General features: G+C 44.9%; 1 protein-coding gene across 1 annotated transcript in view; it reads left to right on the forward strand.

The window, feature by feature from the left end:
- Nucleotides 1-20,506, forward strand: part of LOC146796817 (metalloproteinase inhibitor 3-like) — an 85,415-nt gene that overhangs the window by 12,369 nt on the left and 52,540 nt on the right. Inside the window, exon 2 of the mRNA XM_085629541.1 lies at nt 15,942-16,108. Coding sequence (XP_085485667.1) covers nt 15,985-16,108 — 124 coding nt within the window. The 5' untranslated portion in view covers nt 15,942-15,984. The remainder of the gene's footprint in view (nt 1-15,941; nt 16,109-20,506) is intronic.

Consider the following 20,506-nt stretch of genomic DNA (forward strand, 5'->3'; position numbering starts at 1 on the left):
AAATTACAAAATATTCTAAAATTAATAAAACCGGGTAATTCCTACGTTTATACCTTTACATCCAATATTTCCGATAGATCAAATACAGTACTGTTATCTCTTAGTTGCGCCATCGCTTAACAACGTTACCATACACATACAAGGGTTACTCTGTGCCCTTAAGAATCACTTTGACCTTACACATAAATTTCCCCATGGCGCAAGCTATGTCTAAGTTCCTCATTTCCATTAAAAGTTCAACAGCTTGCGTCCTACTCATTATTCTGTATTTTATAAATATTGGGCGTAGAATCTCCTTTCGTATATCTAAAAATTTCATACAATCAAATAAAATATGTACAATATCACAGGGGGTCCCCAAAGTGCAAGTGCATTTCCCGCTATAATCTATCATGAGATTTTTCACCCCATTATTCATATAACGGGGATTTATCCCCATTCGCACTTTTAGCACCTCACGTCGTAAATAGTGACTTGGTAACCTATCTATATACGGGTAATGTTTATCCTTTTCCCAAGCCAAGGTCATATGGGATACTGAAGTTTTTCGCGAAACATACTCCCGGTCACGTATACAGGACGTGTCAAAACCCAATGACCTGAGTTCTTTCTTATCTATTCAGGGATAGCCTAGCTGCGGGTCAAGCCTTAAACCTAATACTCCATACGCTTCCTTTATTACAGTTTTTGCCTCTTTTGCCCAGGACAGCTCACTCGTGGCAATTTCCGCTTTACACCACTGGGATACTTTGAGACTCCTCTGCCCCTAAGCGCTGCCAGAAGCGTATTAGTGCCATACAGGCTGTTATGGCCCAAGAGGTAATTCCCAGCTCTAGTCTTGCTGCTTGTACCATAGATGATTTTGGCAGCGAGAACCAGCTTTTTAGGATATTTCCCTCTTCTTTGTCCCAGCTGGATTTTCCGCTTAAATAAAGTACTTCTATCCCGTATAGGAATTGTGGCGGGACCATTGCTAGATAGGCCTTTATAACCGGCCTATCCGACATCTCTCCATATACGCTGTTAAATCTTTTTAGGCCCTTCACAGAGGCCACTGCCCTAATTTTTAGCGCTTCCAGATGAGTATTCCATTTTAAATTACTCGTAAACCACATTCCTAGGTACCTATACTCCATTACTCTCTCTAGGCGTTCTATACCAAGATTGCATAAAAACTTTGTTTTATTCCTCCCGAAGCATAATATTTTTGTCTTCTCCATATTCACTACTAATTTTTTATTCACACTGTAGTCTTTAAACCTATTTAATTTTCTCTGTGGACCTATCTCCGTCTGGGCCATAATCACCAAGTCATCTGCATATAGTAAACAGGGTACGTGATTCCCTCCTAGTTTCAGGCTAGCTCCTCTAACCTCTCTTAATTTTTGAGGTAAATCTGCTATGAACAGGGAAAAAAGTAAGGGGGCAAGTACACACCCCTGCCTCAATCCATTTCCAATTTGGATCCTCCCTGACAATCCTCCCTCCTTATCCAAAATTATCTGTGCCCAATTTTCAGTATGTAAGGCCTGGATCAAGGCCAAAAGATCATCCTGTATTTTATACCCTATCGGGGTTGTCCACAACTGCTCTCTGCCCACAAGATCGAAAGCCGCGCGGAAGTCCACAAAGCAGCAGAATAAATTACCCCTCTGTTGTATTGACTTCCGCGCTATGGCCCAGAGAGCAAAACAGTGGTCCACCGTCGAATGTCCTTCTCTAAATCCTCCCTGTTCTGGGGGTACTATCTGGTTATCATATGCCCAATCCTTTAGCATACCTAGGATTACTTTAGAGAATACTTTTTCACCTATATCCAAGAGGTTTATCAAGCGATAATTTTTTGGATCATTTACATCGCCTTTTTTGTGTATTGGCCTAATAATCGCCCCTTTCCAGCTATCTGGCAGAATTCCTGTAATTAGTATCCTCTGAAACATCTTCGAAAAGAACTCGGCCCACCACTCTGGATTCGTTTTTATAACAACTGCTGGTAGATTGTCAGGACCTGCTGCTCGTGTTAATTTTAAATTTGATATAATACTCCTAATATGATCTGTGGAGAAGTGCTCCTTTACATTTTCCCTGACCCCTGGCCAATTATTTGATACTATTTCATCCTTCCTTGGCCATTTGCCATAGATTTCTTCAAGGTGACTTTCCCACTTATCTTCCAGAACCGAACACTGCAAGATCCTACAACTTTCCCCATACATTCTTGTATCATTTTCCAGAAGCCTTTGACATTTTTATCTTCAATTACCTCCAGTAAGTTCATCCAGCATCTATCTTTATAAGATGATTGCCTTATATTTCATCCTTAATTTTTTAAGTTCATGCAATAATGCATCATTATAAATATCTCTTAGGCATCTTTCTTTCCGCCTAATAGCGGCTTTTACTTTTCGGTAATCGTCATCAAACCATGGTTTATTATTTGAAGGTACTTTTGGTCCGTTTTGTGGCCCATAGTTACCCCGTTTAATATTAATCCTGAGGCAATCTACTAGTTGCCTTATCATATCCTCATACCAGGATAAATCCTCTCCAGCTGGTCTATTTTCTATTTCCACTGTTAATTGAAGTGCACTCAATTTCCTTATATGGTCATCACTAATCCTAGTTGTCAAACGCTTCGGGTATTCCACGTCTACTTGTAATTCTATCATCAGTGGGTAGTGGTCACTACCATCTGCCCTACCTACTTCAAAGTGTTTGATTAAATGAAAACTCCATGCCTGAATAAATGTATAATCTATGGGGCACTTTTGCTGCCCTATTTTAAAAGTGCGCTTTGCAGGCCGATTCCTTTCTTCCATTTACGCAGAACAGGCCCATAGCCCCCAGCAGTTTACCTAGCTCCACGTCTTGGTTTGAGCTACCGCACCTAGGGAACTTCGCAAACTCCATGTTATATACTCTTAGCAACTCCCTCTGCCAAGAGTCAGTTTTTTGGGGGTCTAGTCTGTGATTAAAGTCACCCAGTAACAGTAACACATCTCTTGGGTATGTATCTTGTAACGTCTCCAAGTCCTTTTTTAATCGTTCCAAATCTGCTTTATACTCTTTTTTTGTTCTGCCTTTACATATATACACATTTACAATGCATAAACCTTCCCCCATCTACATTATTGTTCAATATCAACACTCTGCTGCCTAAAGCCCAGTTACACTTCAGTTCAAGTGATTCTATACTTGTCGCTATCCTTGTTGAAACCAATGTTATCTGGCCCCCTGATGGTCTCCCAAGTCTATTCTTTCTTCCAAGCTTTACATGATATGTAAAGCCTTCCATAGCAAGGGTTTCGTCGCACAGCCAAGTCTCCTGTAGGCAGGCAATATCGGTCTTCCTTAGAATATCTTCGAAGTTTTCATGATCACATATTCTTTTATATCCATTTACATTCCAAGACAGTATGGCTAGGCTGTGCAACGACCCTTGTTCCTAATCAACCTTACTCAAATCCCCATCTTCTTCTTCATTGTCCGTAGATGTAATTTCTCCAAGTCTATTCCCTACCCGGGCATCTACCTCATCCCACCCTAAATTTTTAGGGGTTATCGTAATTTCGAGGGCTTCTTTCATATCCCGTCCTGAACTGATCATTTTTATTTGCCTTTCTTCCAACCCTGCATGATTCCTAAGAAAAGGTTTCTCTTGTTTATCTCTCAGCACATCCTCTCTTTTTAATATCCTAATTCCTTCCCTTTGCATCTCGGCTTCTGCCTTTTCCAGCGCTACTTTTATTAATGCTGAGTGGAGTAAAACCTTTCTTATTTCTTGTCCTTTAGTGTTCATCAGGAACCCCACTTCTTTTAGGTCTTCTGTACTTGCGTATCTTAAACTAGGACATTTTGCGAATGAGGAGAGGAGTTGGGCACGATTTAGGGGGTTTAATTTCTTGGCTCTTTTCCCTCCCTTTTTATATCCTGTTGGTTCTAAAAATAGCCATGTATCTACGGGCTTATCTCGCCGCATATCTAATCTTTCTTCTAACGTTTCTTCCCTTCTTTGATAGGTTACTTCTTCTTTACCTCTATTCCTGCACCTCATCCCTGGGACTGGGTTACTGGGCCCTGCAGCTACAGGCGGCTCCATCCCCCATTCTTGAACTACGACCTCCTTTTCACCTGGGTATTTCCACCAAGTCCCCCTAGAGCTCATTGCCATATTTTTCCCTAGTTTTCCCTCAGGTCTACCGGTACTCGCTCCTGTTTCTTCACAAGCTAGCTTTTTTTATTCCTTGCCTTACTACCTTATCCCTTTTCCTTGGCCTTTGCTCTAAACTTACCCCCTTCCCTTTCTCCTGATACTTTGTGGGTGGGTTTCTAGGTGGGGCATTTTTTCCCCTTCTTCGCCCCCGGATATTTTGTTTTATACTCCACCTTTCCCCAAATCTCTTTATAATCATGGGACAACGAGATATATATATACCAATGGTTCTGCCTCCTTAGGACCATTCACTTCTCCCACATCTATCCCCTTATCAACAATTATTTCCTCCTGTACTTCTACAGCTCTTACTAAAGATGGCATTGGGTTTTTGATCTGTGTCAGCTCCCCAATTATAATCCTAAACTGATTGCTTTGCGTTTTTAAAATTTCATTGTTTACAGCTGATACCTCAAGAATTCCCTGTAAGGTTTTCTGCAGCGTCAGCATTACCTCAAGCATGGATAAACTGGAGGAGCCTGTCACCTCCAGGCTATGGGGGCGGGAGACCTGATAAATCCACATGGGTATCATTGGAGAATTCCAGTCTTACTCTCCCAATCATACTTGATATCCTCTGGGCAGAGTCTTCATCACATGAGGATTTACTCTGTTTTGTTCTTTCTTCCTCCTCTACCTCTCTGTTCTGAGTAGGTAGCGACTGGAATAGCCGTGGCGAGGAAGACAAACGTGGTTCCATCGGGATCTCCGAGATACTAAAATTAGTCTGATTCAAGTTCTCCGCGATTTAGTACGGCATTGTCCTCCATAGTTAGTGGTGTCTCTCTCACTCTCATCTCTTTATCTGGTCTCTCCTTCGGAAAATGTTTGCTGATAAAGTCCTTAATAGATTTTGAGACTGCCGACCCGCCTTTCGCGCCTGCCGATTTCAAAGTTGTCAATGTTTTCTGCGGGCTTGCGCTCAGAGGGGACGTAGGCCCCGTCGCTGGTGTTTTGCTCCCGGGGGGTGTAACCATATCCCCATTTGTGTCGTTCAAACCTTTTGGTAAAACAGTTTTATCATCCCTCCCAAGGCTTTTATCTCCTATTTTCTTAAGAATTTTTGGGATTCTCCTCGTTTTAGCTCTCCCTGGGGCCATTTCTTCTGCTTTTCTTGGCGCCTTTCCTCCTGGATATGTACAATTTTTTTTTTTTTTTATTTATTTTCTTTTTTTTGATGATTTTCCCTTTGCTTCCTTTTAGTGAGCTAGACTTCGGGAGCACGAGGGCTCTTGGCTCCCTGTATACTTTAGTTTCCCCTTAATATATTTTAAGAAAAATGGGGACGTACTATCTTTTCCACTTACCTCTGGTCTGTGGGCCCGCGCTCTACCTCCACCACTTCCACCACTTCTCAATTTTTATCAGCTTACTTCTTCAATCTGCTTCCAGTCCAATTTCTCCTGCTCACTGGACATCAACGCCTAGAACTTTACTACTGGATTAAATTTCCATAGGGCGCAGCATTTCCCCTTCTATGCTTTGTTTAGCCGTCCGGAGCCTCTCGAGAAGCAGCTCTCTACTTCCCCTTGTCTGGCTAGGTTTTTAGCGGCCACATCGCAACAGGGGGATTGCTGCCCCAACTGCTGCTCGTGGTCCAGGTCGCAGCTCGTGCCTCCCGCGCTTCCCGTTTACCGGGCTCGCTGTCCACAGCGCGTCCGTTCATGTAGTTTGTAGTTTTTGATAGGTGTGGTTTTTTTTTTTCCCGGGCTGCAATTTACGTAAGAACCCCGGCACTGTGCAGCTCTGTGCACTCAACCCCCACACACTTTATCCTACCCCATGTCGCACCTCCCCCCCCCCCCCCCCCCCCCCCGTGATTGAATATAAGCCTAAAGCCCAGGTCACATTGTGTCAGGAAAGCAGGGCATTGTGAAACATAAGAACGCACACAGAAAATAAAATCGAAAAGCGCCTGCCGTTGCTCAAGGGCAACGAACCGAGAGTGGTGTTGGCGAATCAAATGAAAGTGAAAGTGCACACGGCATGCAGAAAGTGTTAAGTGTGTTAGCATGTGGTGAAAAGCAATCGATGCTTAGGTTGGGGCTCCTTCTCCTAGATTAACAAAAGATGGTGACGCAGATAATGATCAAAGTCCTTCCTGCCGGACTGTTAAAACGGGTTGCTTGAGGGAATGTTTCCCACAAGGAAACAAATCATGGCAGCTGTCTGCTGTTTCCCACTCCCGGGACTAAGCAAACTACTTTGAAACGCACTATTTTTTTTATATATAGAACTTTCGTTAGTTTTGCGCTTTTGAGCACTCGTGTGACTTTTCATTCCTGTGTCACTAGTGCACACGTATCATTTAATTAAGTAACAGCGCTTAGACACATTAGAAATGTGGTATTAAGTGTTATATAAAAGAGGAGTTATTGATATTATAATTTGAAACTCAGCCTTTGCTCTCACGTTGTAAAGACCCGACAGTATCAAATCAGAGCCACATTTCAAATCTGTTCTTCGCATTTCCCAAAAAAACACAGAATAATCAACAAGGCTATATATATATAACCCCTGTACAGATCTTGGCGCTCAAATTCATTAAACTGTTCATCATTCCACTATTATATCTTTCGTCTTCACAGTAATAGTATTAATGGCATATTTTTACAAACTCCAGAATACTGCAGACCTTGGGATGTCAACGCGCTGTAATAACCTAACCATGTCAATTTATCAACCTCAGAAGGATAAAAGGCAGATTCGGCGCTCACGCGATTCAACCCGTCCACGCCAGATGTCAGCAACGAGTGTTGAAGCCACTAAGCAAACTACTTTGAAACGCACTATTTTTTCTATATATAGAACTTTCATTGTAGTTGTGCGCTTTTGAGCACTCGTGTGACTTTTCATTCCCGTGTCACTTTTCATTCCCGTGTCACTAGTGCACACGACCCTGCCCTCTGCAGATTTTCTGAAAGAGCACTTGGTGGGTGAGTGGGGGTTTGGAGTGCCAAAGGGTCTGTGCGGGAGTGAGGTGGGAGGGCACTGCGGGCATCGCTGGAGGTGGGAGGGCACTGCGGGCATCGCGAGAGGTGGGAGGGCACTGCGGGCATCGCGAGAGGTGGGAGGGCACTGGGCATCGCTAGAGGTGGGAGGGCACTGTGGGAATCGCTAAAGGTGGGAGGGCATCGCTAGAGGTGGGGGGGCACTGTGGGCATCGTTAAAGGTGGGAGGGCATCGCTAGAGGAGGGAGGTGGGGGGCACTGCGGGCATCGCTGGAGGTGGGAGGGCACTGCGGGCATCGCTGGAGGTGGGAGGGCACTGCGGGCATCGCTGGAGGTGGGAGGGCACTGCGGGCATTGCTGGAGGTGGGAGGGCACTGCGGGCATCGCTGGAGGTGGGAAGGTGGGGGGGCACTGTGGGCATCGCTGGAGGTGGGTGGGAGGGCATCGCTGCACTTTGAGGGTCGGGCTTCTTCGGGCAGGGCTCCTAGGCCATGAAGGCACAGAGGCCTGCGCAGAAGGCAGGCCTGGATCGGGATGAAACCATCCTGCGCCAGGCAGAGCCAGCGGGTTTAATTAGCTCGTGGGCTGCCCCAGTGCCATCACCTCGAGCCCCACGTGCAGAACTTGCTCAGTTGCTCATCTCTTTCCTAATCTCCGCCTAAGCTCTTGGAAGAGCGGGAGCATGTCCCCTCGGCGCGGCTAGTTATGAGAACGCCAAAGACGCTAAGCTTGCGAGGCGCTGCCAAGCAAAAAGTTGTTCCTTCATGTCACAGGGGCGGGAAGGACTGTTGGTTCGGCAGACGAGGGGTCCCAAGCGCCCCTTAAATCCCTTTTCAAGAAGACTGCACAAACTACTAATGGGCCTGGAAGAGGCTTTCTGTGATTGACAAATAGGGTGAAAGAATGAAGCGGCAGCAGCGGCGCGTGGCCCAAGCAACACCGGGAAGGTTGGCATATGGTGAGCACTTTTGCGGCTGCTTTGATGTGCTCAGTGGCCGCGCGGCTCACTGAGAACATCAAAGAGGCCGCGAAAGTGATCAGCAGGCTGACAAATGGTGCGCGCGCCCGGCGCACATGCACTGTATTTGGCGGCCTGAAAAGCACTAGTTTGCACTTACAAATCCCGCTTACTAAAGCTCTCGCCAGAGCAGCGCTAAAGCGCTGGCTCAGGCGAGACCTAAAAAACGAGCCTGCCAATACAACGAATGGCATTACAAGGGATCCACCCACTGAAACAGTTTGTAATTCCTCAAACTGACCCACCGGTTCCTGGATGTGACTGTTATTATAAATATGAAAATCAATAAAGATTATTAAAGTGATGCTTTTAGCACAAATGCGTATGGGAAAGGTGAACGGAAAGAAGTTACCAAATATGTGATTAAGGGTCTGATATCATCTTGCATTAGGTGTTTAGTGGATTTCCTCTCGCAGTAAGGTGAGAAATGCAAATGTGAGCCTGTGAAGTAGCTGTAGAGAGCCTCAGGTGCTGCAGTGTGTGGCAAATTACCTCTATCGATGTGCAGGCAGGGTCGGAGGCTCGGCTGGACTGCAAAGGTGAGCGGTAGGCGAGTCAAAAGCCAAGCCTCCACTTGTTTGAATGTCCGCCTTCAGAAATATTCCACCCCACGTGACTTGAATTGAGACAGAGGGCGTATCTGGATTTCGGCAAGAGGAGCATGTGGGCCTCCTGATAATAACTGACAAGGAGGTTGCCAAACAATGAAAACCGTTTACAATCAGGAAGCACGGAAAAGAAATGGTAAACAAAAAGGTAGGACTACAGCATAAACCGGTTAACTAGGATGCTGTGTTTTGCATTTTTTAACAGTTTTACTTTGGGAAATATAATTTCTATATCTTTAATATTTCATATTACTAACACTGTTTATGTTTTCTTAAAATTGGCGTTTTAACAGTATCTGCAGGAAAACAATGGGTGATATTTACATTTGTGATTACATTAGTTTACATGATAACCTATGCGGCGTGATAATGGCTTTCGTTATGTAAACTGGCGTTGTAATGGTAATGTCGTTCTTCGGCAGCTGCTGTAGAAGCCTTAGTTGTGAAAGGCTTTCGTTGTTCTGTCATACATTCATCTCATAATAAAAGACAAGCGGCAGTGCAGGCTTGAAAGTGATCGCGATCAAACATCAAAGTGGCCCTGTGACCACGAAAGTGAAAGTAATCGCGGAAAAGCATGGCGCCCGCGCACATGCACTGTAGCTCTAGGCTGGCCTGGTAGCACTTTTTTGAGCCCTCTCAATTAGTCTCGCCAGACCAGCGCATGCGCTGGGTCAGGCGAGACCTAAAAACAGTCCCACCAGTTCCAGCTTCTTCTAAATAACAGCGCGAAGAAATGTCCGCCTTCACGACTAAATGTTGCCTCAACCCCCTTCCAGGAGGTAGGCCAGTTGTCCCCTTGCTTTGAACAACTGCGTCCCTCCTGCGTGGGGGAGGGGGGATTTGTGCCTCCCTGTGCCTGTTGCCCCCTATTTATCCCCTCCCACCTTGCCTACTCAGCTCGCTCCAGGATTGGGGGGGGGGGGGGGTCGTGTTTGCCCTGGGGAGACCAATCTTTCGAGCGGGCTATCAAAATGTGTGGGGAAGGAGCTTCCGCCCCCCGGCCGGTGTTTAGCCCGGGCCCCTGATGGGGCCCGTAAACTCTGTAGTACACGCTCCTACACCCTCTGACTGAACATCATATATTTGTCGCTCATTTATTTTAATTTAAAAGTTTTATATAGTGCTAGCTTGACCCATAGGTATCTGAGCGCTTTACATACATACTGTAAAGAAAAACGGACGGAAATTGTATTACATAGTAAGCAGGCAGTAAGGAAGCAAAACCAGGGATAAAAAAAAAAGTACAGCATGGAAGATAAGGTGGTTAACACTGTCCGGTCACCAACTATCCTTGAATGTCAAGAGAGAGGAGTAAACTTGGATATTGAAGTCTAGGTTAGTTGACGTTGGTCAGAAAAGTATTTGTTAAGGAGATGGATTTTCAGGTCCCTTTTGAAACAGGAGAAGGAGGGGTTGCATCTGAGCACTCTAGGGAGAACATTCCACATCCTGGCAGCATTGCCAGAGAACGATCGGTATTTTTCAGTTTCGGAGGAATAAGAAGGAGTGAGTTGGAGCCAGTCACATGTCTGCCAGTGCCCCCTTGCAGAACAACAAATATCTGCCCTCTATCCCAGTCAGTGCCGCCAGACTGGACTATGCCCATATAGTACAATTTACAGCGTGTCTCTCTTTGGAAGGCCTAGATGGATTTTGCAGCAAAGCAGAATTTAACAGGATTGGGGCAATCAAACCTGCCTCCAAGGCACAGTGTGGAGGTTGCCTGGTCTTATGGAAGGCGAACTGATCCTGTGAAGGAAGGTAGAGGTAGTAGTCTAGTAGACCTTGGAATTTGGAGCAGCGCCTTCTCCCTCCTCGTAGGGGAGCTGCATTTATTTCCATGCAATCCTAGGTTGGCGCCCTCCCCATGCCAACTTGATGGTTGGCGATCTAAGTTGTTCCAAGAAGGGCCTAGATAGTGGGATCAGGATATTACTATGCAAGTGGTGTAAGAGTTTCAGGAGAGGCACCATCTCCATAAGAGATACTCTTCCAGCTCCTGGTAGCTGCAGACTCATCCGCTTCTCTACGTTTGCAACCACAGCTATACTTTCACTTCTCTCCTAGTATGATATCCTAGTCCCAGTGATACACAATGCCTATTAATCGGTTGAAATTGCAATTTGTTTTGGGGAATCCAATTTGCGAGGAAACGTTTTCTTAAAGATATTAATCTAGACCAAGTTACACCTAGGCCCAACCACCTGCCGGAATTAAATATATCATAATTAGTAGTGCTCCGATGTGTGTTCTGGGTCTTTTACTAATAGTAAAATGTTGTCGGGTGTTGCGAACACCACATTTTATGCCCGTGCTGACGATATTCCCAGGGCAAATAAAGGATTGGTGATGTAGTGTAGTTGGCCCTGGTCCCACATGCTACTAAAATGAGTGACACAGAGTCAGGCGATTGACTGGTTAACTGGCCACGAGCACGTGCACCCGGGCCCTTTTACGTCACTCGTGACGCCTGTGATGGATGGGTGCATGTGTGTCCAGCCCTCTGGGGAGTGGCTGGTAAACTCGGTGTCTGCTGAAACACTAGAACGTGTCCAGCAGGACACTACTGGTGAGGGGTCTCGTGTTTCTGCTAATCCTCATCAGAGGGGAGAGAAGGGTATTGATTTTAATTCTAGTTGTAAGAAGAGTATAAAGGAGTGCCAACTCATGCTTTGCATCTACTTAAGTGATGCAGTTGACACTTGCCTACATTTTTCTCTTTTTTGGGAGCTTCACAGACCCCAGTTAAGGTTCGTGAAGCCACATGGATTTGCAGGCCTTTGTTGCTCTTTTTGAGTGTTTACTAGTTTAAATTTAAATTAATTGCAAATGAATCAGGTTAATTTACAAAAAATAATAAATAACGCATATAAGATTAACATTAACATAAAAATAATTCGAAAAATACATTTGAAAACAACAATATAAGCTTAATACTAAACGATGGGGATGAAGTAGTAGTCTGTATAATGGTAAATCTGAGGTTATATCTGCACGGATGATGCAGCAGTAGACAAGGCAGTCCAAGTAATATAGTGGTACGCCATTGCAGAAGAGGTTGGTAAAGTATTACATAACCTCAAAATGCTCCCTGATCATGTATTTCTTATTTCTTTCTAAGTCAGGAGATGTGGCTTTGTGTGGTTTTGAACTGTAGGTTTCTCAAACTTAGAAGGCGGTGTATTATTCTTGGCTATGGTGCCCTGTGATTTTTAGTGCACTATTGCAAAATTCGTCCTAAACGTATTTTTTCTTCAGAAAAAACTACCTGCTAGAAAGAATGTAACCGCCCAGTCTTTAGGTATATTAAGTATAAGGAATCAAGCCTTCCCCAAGGCATTGCCACCATGTCCTTTTTCCGCATCACAGGCCTTCCTCTATTAGTTTAAGTCATCTTCTTGGAGATAAGATCCCCTTTTTTCCATAAAATCAAGGGCAGATTTATCCCCCTAGTGAGAATAAATCTTTTTTCCAATTTACTGAGGGCACTATTTCTGCGCTACGTCAGTAAACCACTAAACCAATATGCTGCTTAGTGGAAGGATACGCATCTGAGGGGGTGAAGTGTCTAATTGCGTGAGACAAAGGGGAAACTTAAAGCACTGTGGCAAAGAACACTTTGACTCAGAGCCATGAAAACCACTAGTAAGTAACTGGAACTTTGCTGTTGGCTCCCAGTAAAGCAACCACACCGTTTTGATGGTGCACAAAAGCATCAGTGATCCGAATCCCCAGTACTTGGGGCTCTGGCACAGTGTCATGTTCCCCTAATTACAATTCTGATTCTATCCAAATACCGTCTGGAGTTCTTTTATGAAAGAAACCACATTCGATGATGCATTTATTCCAGTAAATTAATCTAATATCTCTTTATCGTCTGAAAGTTGTTTGAAGCTTGGCATCCTGCTGTTGCTTCCTTGCGTAGTTGGATCTATACCAGCCACTTGCAGTACTTAGGATATTTACTGCTAAATGCACAATTAGGTATGGTGCGACAACTTCAAAACAATCCACACTTTTTTAGAACGAGTTGTGATCAGCGGAAAGATTGAAATTAGAGTTGGTTAGATCCACAAGAATGAACTTTGCAAGACAAAACTCAGCAACCTCATATAAATATATTACCCTTGTTGCTAAATATAAAACTCATAGATTCATTTTTTTGCTAGATACTCTCTGCTAGAAGATGTTTTGTGAGGGAGCAATTGTCAGAAGTTAAAAACTTAAAAAGTTGGTAAAGTACAGACATCTTAAACACTGTCAGATTTCATTACCTTAATTTGAGAAACTGGATTATTAGTTGAAGAGGATGGGAGTCCTCTAAAGTAGCAATGGCACCATTCCTTACTAGGTTCAGTTAGGTCTCAATGTAAACCTGAGCTCAACCCTTGGTAGCTGTAGCACAGAGGAGGCAGGCTTAACTTAGGAGAAATGTGTAAAGCATTTATAAGTAGCAAAACAGTGAAAAAGTAGAAAAACAGCACAATAAAAATCCCATTCCGATTTATAAAATATAGTGAACTTTTTAATGAGCAGACGAGCACCAAAACAATAAAAATCCTTTGTAGAGAACCGGAGAAATTATTTTTTAAAGCTTTAGAAGTTTCTAGCACCAAAACGTACAAAGCACCAACAATCGGTATCTAATCACGATAGACTGGGTAAAAGTCAAATGTTAAGGGCGACCGCGATGGAGCTTGTGTTGGATACAGGGACCAGGTGTTTCCCGGTGGAAAATGTACCTTCTGACTTAGTTGTGTTTCTAGAGAAAAATCCTTGTCTGCAAGGTATGCAGCAAGTCAGGTTGCCAGTAGGATCTAAAAAACTGCTCGTAAAATTAAGCCGGGTGAAGCACAGGACCTTTGTCAGAGCCTCTGCTCTAGCAGGAAGTTCAAGGCTCTTGACGTTGAAGGTGGGAAAACTGTGAGCAGATGTAGTCTGAAGTTGGGCCCCATAAAGGCATTGTCATCGTCTGGTAGCTGCTCGACATTGGTCCAGATGAAGTGTTCTGCGTTTGAAACTTTTCTGGCAGTCAGAATCCTTTCAGCGGGGCAAACCATCAAGGTGAGTCCGACCGGCAATTTGACGTGGATGGTTGTATGGTGGTAGCTTCTTGTTCTTTTGGCAAAATGTTTTTAAGTGTCTAGTCTTGCAATTTTAAATGATGAAGACTCCACTTTAACTCCAGCAAAGAGTCGAAGACCTTTTAGGCACTAATTGGGGATTAAGACTCAATCTCCCGGAAGCCCCAAGCAGGGTCCAAGGCAAGTCCATATGGAACTGGTCAGCTGGGTTTAGCAGAGATTTGAGCTTCTTGCAGCGTTTGTGCTCCTGGTGCCGAACTGGAGGCTGGTCAACTACCCCCTTGGAGTCCACTAATCTGTTCAGGGTACAAGTGGGGAGCAGGTCCAGCTCTTGGGGGTTTTCTCCACAGTATGAGCAGCAGATACAGTCCTCCTTCTGTCTTCAGTCCTCCTTCTGTCTTCCACAGGTCCAGAAGTGTTCTGAAGAAGGTATGCAGGGGTGCGACATTAATGCTTGACACTAGCTTGTGGGTAGGGCGAACCTCCTGACCAATAGGCTATATGTTCACACGGGTTGCCCTACCCACTTTGATATCACTCCCTGGCCCTAAACAATCCCACAATGCACTGAACTGCTAAAATCCAATATGGCAGAACCCTTCTCCCCTTGGGCAGAGTTGTGGGAACGCTCATAAGGTGGGTTTAGGGAAAAGAAAAACTCCCATGCAATCTAGTTCTGAAACCGCGCCCCTCAATCCCCTCCCCCAGGATTATTACCACTCTGGCAGGGCAAGCCCAGGTGTGAATTACATCTGCCTGTAACAGGGGACGCCCCTTTAAAGCTGGTGTAGTTGGTGGGCACATCTTCCTGGCCATCCTGTCTGGAGGGCTCCTTCCAGCCAAGGCCCATTTGTTCCATTTCCTGGGAACTATTCACAACTCCCTCCTTTCAGGGGCAAGCAGACTGCCAGGTAACCGTTAGGGGGATTAACTCTAAAAAGGCTACTAGAGGCTTTAGGCTTGAAAATGCCAACTTTCTAAAGGTGGCATTTTCAAAATTGTGATTTAGATTTCAACTTGATCAATAGATTACATTACTAATAATTTGAGTCCTTGAACCATGGTTCTAGCTATTCCCAAACTGAACATATGCATTATATGTTGTAATAATAGAACCCAGTGCTTTTCTTTGGAAGAGACAGCCTTGCCAAAGTGAGACGCCACTTTGGAGATTTTTCACTGCCAGGACATGTGGAATATAAGTGTTCATGTTCTATGTTTTAAATACCATGCACCCTGCCCTATAGGTGTTTGGGTCCACAAAGGAAGGTTTAGGGCTGGCAAAAGGTTTTTTTTGCCAGGTGAAATCTGCAGTTTTAAAACTGCACACTCTAGCTACAGGGGTAGGCCTGAAGGCATTCTTTGCGTTGTCACTTTAGTGGTGGCACAATAGGTGCTGCAGTCTTCTAGTGACATTTACCTTGCAGGTCCTAGGTGCACAGAGTACCATATACTAGCCAATCAGGGATTAGCCAATTCTATAGGTTTTAGGGGACCGAGCACATTCAGAGGGCACTGGAGAGCAGCACCCCAGTGTTTGGAGTCCATACACAAGCAATAAGAATCCAGAAAACGGGGGTGGGGGGTGACCATGCAAAAAGAGCATTTTCTTACACAGAACAAACATTGTGACCAACACTAGTTAGGGCACAGTGACCAATGGAAATTATTTACATGATATCATATACATAGAAGTGTTAAAACATCACTTCCAGCATTGGTGGGGTGGTTAGTTCTGTGATGCTTCAAGGAAGGTAAGCTATTTTAATTGGTTGAACTTGGTGTGTTAGTTACTGTTGCATAAAAGAAGGGAAAGGAGTGATGTGAGCATTTCTCCATCTGCAACATTGATCTCTGTATTGCTTCAGCACGGAGAGGTTATTCCTCGACTGGTATGCCTATTTTGGGTATCATAACATATGTATTCTGATTTTTATTTGAAGGTATACATCTGTGCAATAAACAGGTAGATCAGGGCAGGAGAAAGACCCAAGACCTTTTTTCAACTTTTCTGTTTCATAGAATGGAAACATGTATCCTAGTTTCTTTCATTTATCGTCCCAGATCGACAGACATCAAGAAGGTTCTGCTACTCTGGATTATCACCATGGATGCCAAGATGCGGTTGTGGATTCTATTGACTTTGATGACAATTTCAGCTTATCAGTTTACAGACAGCTGCACCTGTCTGCCCAACCACGCACAGAAGGCCTTCTGCAGTTCAAGCCTTGGCAAGTATTGCTAAATCAGAATGTTTGACACTTGTTCACTTTTCCGTGACTGTTAGAGATTTTAAACATCAGTTGAAAAGTTTTGGTCTTACAAGGTTCTTTACACAACTACCTGAGGAATTCTATGGAACAAAAACACAGGACCTATGTCAAGGGGTCAGGAGTGGATTCAGAAATGCACTGTGTTGCTGTTGTGGGTTTTGTGTCTGTTGAGCACCTTTAAAAATGAAACCTTCTGAATCCGTAGAAAATGCGCTCTAGATTTTATTATGTGAATGTAAAAAAACTAATATTGCTGTCTTGGAGCGCTCTCTGTCCTCACAACGCGCGTTAAAACTGAGAACTAGCTGGTGGTAGAAGTCTGCTCACCAGACCCGGTTGGTGGCTGCTAATGGGCAGGCCACAAGGGTGTGGGAGAAAAGCTCCTGGTGTTAGGCTCAGGGCAAAGGGGGATCCAAGCTAACACCCAAAGTACACTCGTAGCGGCACAGGAGCGGCTGGGTGCAGGGTGCTGGTTTGGCGTTGGGTGCCCTGTTGATTTCAATAGGGATTCTTCGGTTGTAACAAAAGACTGCAGGCTCGGGGACGAAGATCTTCTGGAGGTGACCACCAGTTGGAGAGGTAAGTTGGGATGCCTGGGGATGCTGGGACACTGTTGGTTGGGCCACCCAAGGCCGTGGGACGTCTGGTGCAAGAGGGTCTTTAGGAGTCCGGTTTTCTTACCAGCTCTGATCATAGTAGGGGGGAACCCTCCAGAAAGAGGCTACAGGCTTCGCTTGGGGACTCTAGGCAGGTCAGAGATCACCAGATCTCAGTTCAGGATCGCTGGGGAGACCTCCTTGTGGTGTTGGGCCACTCGGACTCGGGCAGTAGACGACGGGTGCAGAGTGGTGCAGACTCGCAGATTTGGCCAGAGTCTGTGGGTGAGCAAATCCGGTGCTTACAGGAGACCAAGTCTTTCTTTTGGGGGGCAGGGCAGGTCCTAGGGGTTCTTGAGGTTGCTGGCTGCAGGACACACTGGGATTTCGCTGGAGCAGGTTCGAGGTGGGGATAGGCCGGTAGGGCAGGGGCCAAGTCTGTGGGCGTCCTCCTCTTCTTAGTTTCGGCACAACTCTTCGGTCTCTTCTTCTTGGTCGGTTCTTGTCTGAGGAGGCAAGGTTCAGGGGTGCCCCTAAGGTGTTACAGGTAAGTAAAGGTTGGGACCAATGGGTCCCTTCCTTGGGGTGGGTACACCCCCTATTATGCCACCCTCCAGTGAAAAGGGGTATATGCCTCACTCTGGTTGGCTGGGTCCTCCCATCTGCAAGATGGCGGGGACTGAGAGTTGTGCTTCACCTCTCCTCCCCCACACGAGGGGTGGCGTTGGCAAAGGTGGGCAAATCTTCCTTCCTCACTTGATTTGTCCGCCGATTCTCCGCCCATAGTTGGGATCAGAACCGGTGGGGGTCAGTTGCTGGAAGCAGCAAAGGCCTGAGGAAGCTCACAAAGCTGGCAAGCCTTTAAAGCTTCCCCTTCATGGACCCTGCCCATACTGGGGAGGATTATATACTAATGGGGTATTCCCAAAACATCTCAAAGGACCTGGGTGCAAATACAGTATAAACAACAGTTGGTCCTGATGTATCTTATTCACTACCCCCAAAGAGGCCAAAGACTCAAAGATTCCATCAAAGAAGGAGTCTGCGGCCTCTTCAGGGTAATGAATAAGATACGTCAGGAACAACTGTTGTTTATACTGCATCCTGGGGGAGGAGGCTTGGCACCTTGTCCCTGGATGTGCATTGTTTCATACCCCCAAGAGAAGCAGGCTTTCAACCCAGGAGTCCAGAAACATGTCTGGTGGTGGCAGCTGGAGAGTAGCCGCTCAGCCGGACACTAGTGTTAGGTTGTTTTTCAGGGGGCATCTCTTAAGCTGCCCGCTGAGTGCATTTTTCATTAAATCCCACACTGGCATCAGTGTGGGTTTAATGTGCTGAGAAGTTTGATACCAAACTTCACAGTAAAGGCATTATGGGGCTGTGGAGTTCATAAAGACAAACTCCCAGCACCTTATACTCTTAATGGCATTACTGCACTTACAATGTCTAAGAATGGACTTGGACACTGTAGGGGTACAGGGCTCATTCACCTGTACCCACACCACTGGTATAGGGCCCCCATCTAGAGGGGTGGCTGACCTATGCCAGGGCAGTGGATTTTAGGCGTGTCACACAGGGATGTGTACCATGTCGACTCTTCACTTTGTTCTGCACCAAAACACTCAGCCTGCAAAGGCAGTGTGTGTGTGTAAAGGTACAGGGCCTCTAAGGGTGGCACAATAAATGCTGCAGCCCTTCTATTCCTTCCCTGGCCACAGTGCCCTTGGTACCTGTGATACCTTTTTCAAGGGACTGACCTGTGGCCAAAGAGTGCCAATTGGGTTTTGATTTCAATGCAGTTTAGGGAAAAAACATAGGCCCTACGTACCTGTTTGGCAGGAACTTAGGGCACACTCAGTCAAAGTATATCAGTAGTTTAGCAAAACGTGGGGCAACTCATTGCAACAAGAGTTGCATCTGGTTGTTCAGCATTTACTTAAATACTGAGTAAAACCACAGTGCAACCATTTTCAGACTTTTACAAAGCATTATTTAAGAAGTCTTATGTAATTCGATTATTTCATATACTTCAGATTGGTCACATAAATGTTTCTATTTAGCTTTAAAGGTGGTATTGTTAAGAGCTGTATAAAACGGTCACCTTTCTTTCTCCTTCCTATGTCTAAACCGTAACCTAGCCATAAATTACTCCCACCTGATGACAAATGCAGATGGTTCTCGACCTGACGTGGACCCAGTGAGGGCCACTGGATAATGTGTCCAGATGTCCAGCATGTGCTGTGTCCTGATTGGCTGAGTTCTTCTAACTTCATGTGGCATCTAACTTTATGATGTTTTGGGAACATGCCATGTGTGTTTTAGTGGGGCAAATCTCCCCGGACCATTGTGGTGTTGCTGCCTATCTGTGGGACTAATTTGGGTTTTTCCTCATTGTGCGTTTGTTCTGCTGGTTACTTGCCACCCCACCAGTGATCTGTCAATCAGTTGCCTCAGGCCTAGGTCACAGGGCCTGCCTGACCACGTATTTCTGGCAGATGGAAAGTTAATCTCTGGTGATTTAGACAACAGTGATTCGATTTCGTTTTCATGCACACAACTATCATTGCGTACATCGATGTCAATATTAACTGAGGTATTGTACCACATTAGCTGTGGATGCTGAAGGCAAACAAATTTGGTGTGCGGAGATTTATGCCACAACAGCCTCTTTGTAAATTGCTTATTTACCTTGTTTTGTGTAACGATATTGCCAGATCCATGTTTATGTAGAGGTGGTACATGTAAAGCACACTAACAACCTTTGTGGGTAAGAATAATGCTATATAATATATTTTCATTAGCCCAGTGTGTTTACCGAATGACACATCTTCAAATGCAGGCAGGCTTACTCCGCCTTTCATCCTCTCAAGGGTGAGAAACTGAGAATTATTGGGCTGGGTAATAATTAACCTAGTTATTGGTCCTCATCTCATTAAGCAGATCTCTTCGTGGGTTAGTGTCCTTTCTGAACAAATATTGGCAGGCAGTAGTTCTGCCTCCTTTATAATCTTCATTAAAGCCATTGACCTGGGTGTCACAGGGTGTTTTTTCCCCTCAACTTGCCCCTTTTCGACCATTGTGTTATTCCCCTTGCTTTGATAATCAGACCTTTTGGTTTTTCCTTGATCAGTTCCTCAGATGGTACCTAATTTACACTGCATCTAGATGGGAATCCTGGGACAGCCCACGTTTTAGGAACTGCCTCTCAGAAGTGGTTAGATGAGCTTTCTAAAGTTGAGTTGAGACAAAGACTAAGGTTCCTGTGGTATGTCAGGTCCATCAATGTGGTTCATGGGATGATACCACTGTGATAGGTCAGTGTCTTCAACCAGTCATTTGGGTTTGAAGTCCAAAGATCTTGCTTAGGAGACAGCCAATGAGTGTAACTCCTTATTTTTGCTTTACAATCACCTTGCGTTTAGGAAACTTTAGAAAACCTGACAGTTTGTCACTCATAGCTTCTTGTTTCTTCCAGCATCTTCTAGTGCTAGGACACCCTAATCATATGCTACAAAACCAATACATAAATAAAATAAAAGAGACATTAAATACATTAATTGAAAAGGTACAAGAGAATCATGTAAAAGTGTACCAAGTATTATTATTAATAATGACTTCTGGTCTTATTTAAGTTGAACAGTGAGTTATGCCTTACTGTGAGTGTCTGGCCCATACACATGGAAATTCCATTTAAATGTTGGTATTTACATCTCATTACTATACAAAAGAGGGGGGGGACCAAGGAGCTTATACAAGGGCC

The sequence above is a fragment of the Triturus cristatus genome, chromosome 10, assembly GCF_964204655.1.
Source record: "Triturus cristatus chromosome 10, aTriCri1.1, whole genome shotgun sequence".
Classification (NCBI taxonomy): domain Eukaryota; kingdom Metazoa; phylum Chordata; class Amphibia; order Caudata; family Salamandridae; genus Triturus; species Triturus cristatus.